Source organism: Limulus polyphemus, unplaced genomic scaffold (assembly GCF_000517525.1).
Source record: "Limulus polyphemus unplaced genomic scaffold, Limulus_polyphemus-2.1.2 Scaffold137, whole genome shotgun sequence".
Lineage (NCBI taxonomy): Eukaryota > Metazoa > Arthropoda > Merostomata > Xiphosura > Limulidae > Limulus > Limulus polyphemus.
The window spans coordinates 962,433-970,808 of NW_013665747.1; the positions used below are offsets into that span (position 1 = coordinate 962,433).

Sequence of the window (8,376 nt, forward strand, 5' to 3'; positions counted from 1 at the left end):
TAGTGTCCATTAGAGACAGACTAACAAATACACTACCACAAGCTGCTTTATAATAGATAAGAATGGCCTCCTGACGTAAAGCTCTGAGAACTTACTGGTAGACTTGAACACAGTTTTACCTCGTGCTTTTCTTATTACTACTACGAAGAAGCCGACCACCAGGAATCTTTGTTTGTTGTTGTTTCTTCTTGGTAAAAACAAAATGTTTTTATTTTAAAGTGGAATAACTGTGTCTGGTTTTTATTTCTTTGATCTCCTTTGACCTATTCACGCTCTCCGTATATATCCTTTGCCCCTTTGTTAATGTGGTCGTTATTAACTTTTTTGGCCAACTTTAACTGAGAATACCACAGAGCTATAAAGTTCACGTATTATTATGGCACAGTACAAACATAGAAATAAAAGTACCTAATCTACCTTTTGAACGAAGTTCGCACACTTGTTTTATTTGTTTTCTTGTTTGAAAATAATTTTATGTGTGAATATTTTAATTACTATGCCTATATGAGTACGGGTTTGTTATTTTGATGCTTTTAAGTTAAAATCTTTCACATTCACTGTCACGACATAATGAATTCAGCCAGGTACAATTTTTTGACATTGAATCAATATTCTATGCTATTGTTCACTACATTTGTATCTAAAAAAATAGAATCATCATATACAATTAAATATTAAAACTTTATTACAAAGACTTCTGTAATTTCAATAACGTGAAGTCAACACATACACATACTGAGATAGCTGCATAGTTCGATTCTTTATCGATCGAGTGGCTTCTCTCGCTGTATCATCCACCCACACAAAGAACATACTCTTCCTACCTCTATTCCACAATGAACTTGTCTTCTACTTGCGTCAGCAAAGAATGTCGTCACCAATAAAGAACACCTATATTCATGCTTAATAGAGAAAGGTTCAGACTGAACTTCCTTGCATCAATATCTTGTTCGTCGGAAAAGTGTGATCTACAGGAACCCACTGCCTGGTAAGTCAGCTTTATTATTGGCCCTTTTTACTTTAGTCAAGTTACTCTGAGTGTTATATAGTTCGTAAAATATACACATAAAATAACCGAGTTAAGTAAGACACAAGTGAATAAGATGATATTAAACGTTTAGTCATTAGTTCTTCGTAGACAAAATTAAGAGAGGTCAATAAAATTATACATAGAAAGAGTAAAAATAGCAAATTGATAGTTTAAGTTGTTTTGATATATAAAAAATAAAAGTGATTTTTACTGTATGTCAGAATATCAAACTAAACACTCAGGCAGTGATAAATATCAAATTTTATTCAACTTAAAGTACAGAGAGAGAAAGAAATACTATCCCCAAATTAAAAAAATCAGTGAAGCGCAAGTTAGACACAGATCTTTTCTATCATTTATCTTAATCTGTTCATTATAGGTTCCAAATCAAAGGCGTGTAAAAATTTCCTATGTGCCAAAAGTCAATATTCAGAGCTTTTCTTTCAATCTCAGTATTCAACAGCTGGGATGAACTTATTGCGACAAAAAATAGATCAGATAGCTGTTGATTTGCAAAAGAAGAAATTAAAAACAGTGGTGTAAAACGCCTAAGCTGGTGAAGCAAAAAAGCATTTAGGTCTTGTTTCAGATGTGGTTTTTCTCACGTTTTTCTTAATTAGTTGGTATGAATTTCGAACCATATGCGTGTAAGAATAGCATTTCAAAATGTGTCATCAACAATCAGTTGGTTAAAAATGAACTCTTTATGTGTAGCATTTGAAACCAAATGGCAAGAAATAAGCATTACTTGTATATCATGTTAAGTTTACACATGAGTGTTTTGTTGTTTATGTACCAATATCTTATATTCTCCAGAACAGGATGAGAATCACGATGCTGACTGAGTTTTTTTTACTGGCAGTTTTAACAAGATGCTATCTAGCTACTCCTCTTCCACGTGAACAAGGTATGAATTTTGAAATTATAATGACCCTTCCATGACTTCCATTTTCTGGATTATTTGTAACCTACAATTAATATGAAAAATAATGACTACTTTGAGACTTTAAGCATCAATGCTACAGATCCTATGAAGCCAAAATCACGCATAGAATCAATTATTATATCATGTGAATTGTCTATTGAGACATCAAAGTTGGCACGAGGTGTCCTCACCAGTTTTGTCAAATGTGTGTTTATATAGCTTACATCATGAATTAGGCAGAGGGCTTACTGATCAGTCGTATGAATACGATGAACTGTATTATTCAGTAGGTTAGCATATCTACATATATTGACATGATATTTTCCAATATTAATAACGTATTATATGTGTTTTAACCTGATTCAACTATTAATACCTAATACTTTTGTGTGGTCGACCAGTTCTACATTTGTGTTTTATTATAAAGAAATGGTTGTTGCACATACTACAGTTGTTTTTTCAATTGTCTGAATCTTGAATACGCAAAGTGTGAAATTTTCTATGTATTCATTATAGTAAGATTGGCCACTTTCACGCTTTGTGGAATGTAATGGTCAGTTGTGATAACTAACAGATGTATTTGATATTTATATCTACCGTGAAACTGGACATGACTGGGAATAAGCGGTTTATATATGTTATTTCTTGTTAAACTGCCATTTACACCAACGAGTTAAAGGCGGCGTGTTATGTGCTGAATTATGTGGTCATGTCTAACGGATAAGATAAATACTATATATATATATATATAATATTACATATCATAATTTAGGATAAAAGTATTAGAGATTCTTAGATGATAGAAAATAGTTACTATTATCCATTTGGTTTGCATTTGTCCTCTAAGCATAATGTTCAAAATATTGTTCTTGTTTTGTTGATCATATTAAAGTGTAATATTAGTGAGAAGTAAAATTTACAGCTAGGACTAAATGCAGAGCATCATAATAAAGCGTATAGTAACAGCGCTATATAGAAGTATAATTTCGTTAGATATTCTACCTTCCAGTGTAATTTGAAGCCTCGTTTCTGATATATTAATTTTAATTTTGTAGATTTTTGTATTAAAAATGCACCAAGGAATACTTTTTTTTTCTTAGGAGAAAATACCATTATTGGATGTACACATCTTAATCTTCAAAATATTGATGGCATATTTCATAACTGAATGAGTCATGGGCTACGAAACTATTAAAGAACATATCCTTTAAATTTACTATTGTAGAGTAACGCTATAACTGATAATATTCTGTCCCTTAATAAAAATGTAGTCTCTCACATCCTTATTTCTGTGTCGAATAATGTGAATATTAAATATTTAAAGTGGAAAATATGGAAAATAACTGAAACTTTATGAGATCTCATACGCTGGATTTTCAGTATCCACATAAGTATGCAGATATTGCATCTTCAAAGATCTCAGCACAAAACCATTACAATTTTGTATATGATTAACCAGTTGAGATGCAGTCTCCTGAAAACTGAAAACAAACTAGTGGGGGCACAGATTAAGAAATCCTGTTTTAGGATACGAAATTTACAAAAGATATTTGACAAGAGCGTATTTTTTTTCTGTTTATTCCCTGTAGGGACACAGTCCCTATTTCAGTGAATGTGTCTTATGATGTACTTCGACATTAGTAGGACTACAAAATTATAAAACTTTGTATAATGAAAGTTTCTGTGCCAAATTAGAAAACAGTAATTTTAAGAGCCGGAGCTGGCCTAGTAGTTAGTGTGCCAGTCTGTTTATTAGAAGGTCCAAGGTTCGTGCAGCAATGCCGCTCAAAATGCACCATACTTTTCGCTGTTATAACAGTGACAATGAATCCTACAATTTATTTCAAAGCCTTTTTTTCTGTGGGTGTTTCTGTAGACGACTGGCTTTCCATCCTTTAGTATAATTCAAAATTAGGAAAGACTATACCTGAAACCTAGGCTTCATAATCTGTTCGCTTAACTTATGTGTCACATAAAATATAATCCAGGATGAACGTACCAAGCGTCAGTAATTTTAAATTCAAAGCTTAGCACACAGCCACGAAATATTATCATTTGAACTGTAGGAGTATATTTGTTTACTGAATAAGGCTTAGAATATGATTTTGTAAGAATATTTTTTATCAGAACTTTAGGTATTTCATACTAAATTAGGTAGGTGCATTATAGCTTACTGTTTTTTGTGTCTTTGTTTTCTCCACCTCGCTAGCGTCCTACTTTCTGGACATTTCTGAAGAACTTGGAATCATCGAGTTTTTGCTCAACCTTTAAACTATAACCGAATAGCTAGTTTTGTAATGTAACTAGGCCAAGAATCCGGATGTTTAATAAAAGCGATGTTCGTATCGGTGTTTTCGCTGCCATTTAGAATCATATAGTGTATGACTGAGAGATTGGGTGTCAAAAACGGAGCGGAAGGGGGGAAATAAAAATGTGAGTAAAAAAAGAAGGGTAAGTATTGAAAGATCATTAAAAACAAAAAGAAAAATTATAGAGAAATAAGTGTTTTTCAAAGAAAGTGATAGAAGAATACGCATTAGAATGAAAGAAAGAGAAAACATAAAAATAATAGAAAATAGCATGGGTAATGTGGATGTTAGAAAAAACAGATAAAAAGCTGGGTGTGTAAAAAAAGCTTATTGAGTACAGAATAAATAATAGAGATTAATTGGTTGGCTTTGTTTGTTATCAAAAACGAAAGTACACAATCGTCCCTCTGTGTTGTTCCCACCACGAGTATGAAAACCCAATTTTTAGCGTTATAAACCCCCAGACATACGGTTGAGACACCAGCGGGGAAGGTGGCATTGGGTGAGAAGGAATAAAATAGAATGGAATTATAAAGAGGAATAAACTAATGAGTGAGTGAAAGAGATTTACTTTGAAAAATATATGCATGTATGAGAAAGTGAGTTTTAGACGGACAGAAGACAGGAGTGAGAATGTGCAAGAACGAAAAAAATAGTGGCTTAATTGGTATTTTAGTATAATGAACTACATTCTTCTATAACCTATGGTACAAAATGATCATTAATTTTCATTATTTCTTGCTGTATGTTTACAAGAGATGTATTTTCTTGCCAACTTGCTAAAGTGTGACCTTAAATGTGTCCTTATAGATGTTGCCATTCTAGGTGACTTCTCATTGAAATGTTGGACATTTATGACTGAACAGTTTGATCGGTCTTAATTAACTTTGCTCATTGGCTTTACAAAGAAGTCACAGCATGTACACCAGCTGTACAAAATCTTACTCTTAAAATGTTCACTTTTTAAATTAGAAGAAATAAAAACATTAACAATTTTAATCTAGTAATTTTGATTAACTCAATCAAATTATATTTATCTCTGCAGTCTATATATATATTGAAATGTTTTTTAAAATGGTATCGTGCACCTGTTTTAGTAGTTTTGAAGTTCACGTAATATGTATAAAAGCAGGTGATTTCATAGTATGTAAAGTAGTCTCTAAAACATCCTTGCCGTATTATATAAAATTAAATATTGTTACAAAAACTCCTCAACGCATCCAGAAATCAATTCTACCAGTCGTTGGCTTGCTTTAAATTTCGTGCAAAGCTACACGAGAGCTATCTGTGCTAGTCGTCCCTAATATAGCAGTGATAGATTAGAGGGAAAGCATCTAGTCAACATCACCCACCGCCAACTTCCGGGCTACTCAATTACTAACGGATAATGGGATTGACTGTCACATTATAACGCTTCCACGGCTGAAAGGAAGAACATATTCGGTGAGAGGGTTCGATTAAGAATCGTCAAAGTGACTCTGAAATGAAAATCATGGATAAACCTTTACATAGGTATCTGACTGGCTATAACCGAGAAAAAATTGTTTCTGTGGATTAAAGGGAATTGGCCTAAATAAGTGGCTAAGTTTCGCTCAATATTTGATCGAGCCTTTGGTGAAGCGATAATTAGTTCACAAGATTTTTTTAAAGGGCTTCTTGATCGTCACGAGAATAACCTTCAATGGCAAGCTGCATATTATAACATCTGCTTTTAATGGTATCATGGTTGACTCCAACTACCACTATAACAAGATATGCTAGTAAACTCATTGAAAGTTATATCTTTTTGTATGATAAGGAAGTCATTAAATACTTGGATTTATGGCAAAGGTACAAGAGCTATATACCGCCGTCCTTAATTTTGAGCTACTGATTAAAGGGTTTAGTTTGTTTGTAGTTATAAGCACAAAGTTACACAATGGACTATCAGTGCTCTTCCCACCACAGTTATTGAAACCCTGTTTCTAGCGCTGTAGTCAATCAATTGCACATTACCATCCACCACTACGCTAAGGGATTGAATAACATTCTTTTTTATGCACAACAGCTTAAAATGTGGAGAATATCGCACGAGAATATGTGTGATATCGCACGGATTCGTACCATTTTCGCTAGCTCCGAAATCCAGAGCTTTACTACAGGACCAGCCCGCGCATTTAGTTATTTACTAAAACATCCACAGCGTAAAAGCTTAACTATATGTCTTGAAATCCCCATTGCTATGAGTGGAATCAAAGTTATTACAATATAAGGATTTCACATACACATCGGTTTGGTACTAATAATGGTTGGAGACGGCTTGAATGGGTAATGAAGAAAAGCTGTAATATAAGTTTAACAAAACAGTAAGTGTACAAGGTTTGGTCATCATCAGGTACCTAAACCATGTTGAACTGTTGTACATTTGCTGTTATGTTAAACTTGTATTAAAGTTTTTTTCTTCATTACCCATTCAAGCTGTCTCCAAGCGTTATAAAATTAAGTTCATGATGACAAAACCTAGTCGAAACGTTGTACATTTGTTGTTATGTTAAACTTATATTAAAGCTTTTACTTCATTACCCATTCAAGCCGTCTCCAACCATTATTAGTCTCAAAATGGGTTCCTCGTCATCGAATAGGTTTGGTACATTATATTAAAGCAATCGTGGAGGCTCACCACCAGAGGCGTCGCTAGGTGCTTAAAAGATTCAGGGCTCGTGCCAATAGGCGCAGAAATGTTTTGTCGTTTCAGTATGATATCGGTTATGGTTTTATATTCTGGTTTTTCAAGACACAAACTGGAGATTCAAGGCACTATCAAATGGAATTGAGGCACGGGCCCCATGGGCCAGTGCCTAGCGACGCCTCTTCTCAACACGTCGTTACTGTAAACCCTCTGTAGTTTCGTTATATTTTTGTCAGTTTTCAACTGTAAACTTAGAGGTTACAACTTTAGTTCAGTGGGAGAACTGTTTTTTTTGTTTTTTTTAGAAACGTACATTTGTTTGTTTATATGGACACAGCTGCACAATGGCCTACTTGTGGAGCGCCCATCACAGGGTTTGATCCTAGAATTTTAACATTATAAGTTTGTTTGTAATTAAGCATAAAGTTGCACGATGGGCTACCTGTGCTCTGCCCACCACGGGTATCGAAACCCGGATTCTAGCGTTGTAAGTCCGCAGACATACCTCTGTACCACTGGGGGGGGGGCGCGTTCTGAAGTAAGTATATACTATTGACCAAAATTTTATTGTCAGCGGTTTTTTTTCACGTGTTTCACCGTCATCAGGATTATTTTACTTCAATAGAAAATATTTCTGTATTCACTACTTTTTCGTTAGTTATACATAAATATACGAATAGAGAATCAGTACCAGTTAGACAATTTTTTGAATATAAATATGAAGAAAAGCGTATTTAAAAACTATTTCAAACTTATGATACATGTGTATTATCGTTTTAAAATCAAAAGTAAATCAAGCTGAATCCCAAATCCATAAAATTGATCTATACAGCTCGTGATTACCATTTTTGCCTGAGTTTTAGCAAAAAGAAAACAAGTGATGCATAATATTTCCAACCTTTATCTTAAATCCAATTACGAGAACAGCATTGCTTCCCGAGATCCACAGTTTCCTTGGGAGGAAGTTGTTTATCGATTCTGTAGCGAACTCACAATTTCCGACAGATGTTTATCAGTATTAGACGAACAATGGTGATTTGTAGATTTAATCAATGAGTAATTATAAAAACATTATTGTAGCCAGACACTTCAATTAGCAGTCGGTGTTTTACATGATTACTTTCATGTATGTTTGTTAGTTATTTTCGTATAAGTGAAAAACGCATTGGCAATAGAAAAATGATTAAATTTTGTATTTGAATTCAATGAAAAATTAATGAGAACTACAATTAAAATTACCAACTGAAATTAGAATAATAGAAAATTTGCTCCCGATGAAGAAAGGTCTATCTTTCGAAAACGCTTGGATTATAAAGTTTCGTATTTTTGTCTTTGACTGTTTTTTTTAACCTACGTGTTTTTCTGACATGATGTTTGTTTGTTTTTGTTTTTTTTTTAATTTCGCGCAAAGCTAGACGAGGGCTATCTGCGCTAGCCGTCCCTA

The 8,376-nt window shown here is 33.6% G+C and overlaps 1 protein-coding gene across 1 annotated transcript in view; it reads left to right on the forward strand.

Moving 5' to 3' along the window:
• The first annotated feature begins 858 nt into the window (after window positions 1–858).
• LOC106474273 overlaps window positions 859–8,376 on the forward strand; it is a 38,586-nt gene continuing 31,068 nt past the window's right edge. Inside the window, exons 1-2 of the mRNA XM_022379592.1 lie at window positions 859–988; window positions 1,847–1,937. Coding sequence (XP_022235300.1) covers window positions 1,853–1,937 — 85 coding nt within the window. The 5' untranslated portion in view covers window positions 859–988; window positions 1,847–1,852. The remainder of the gene's footprint in view (window positions 989–1,846; window positions 1,938–8,376) is intronic.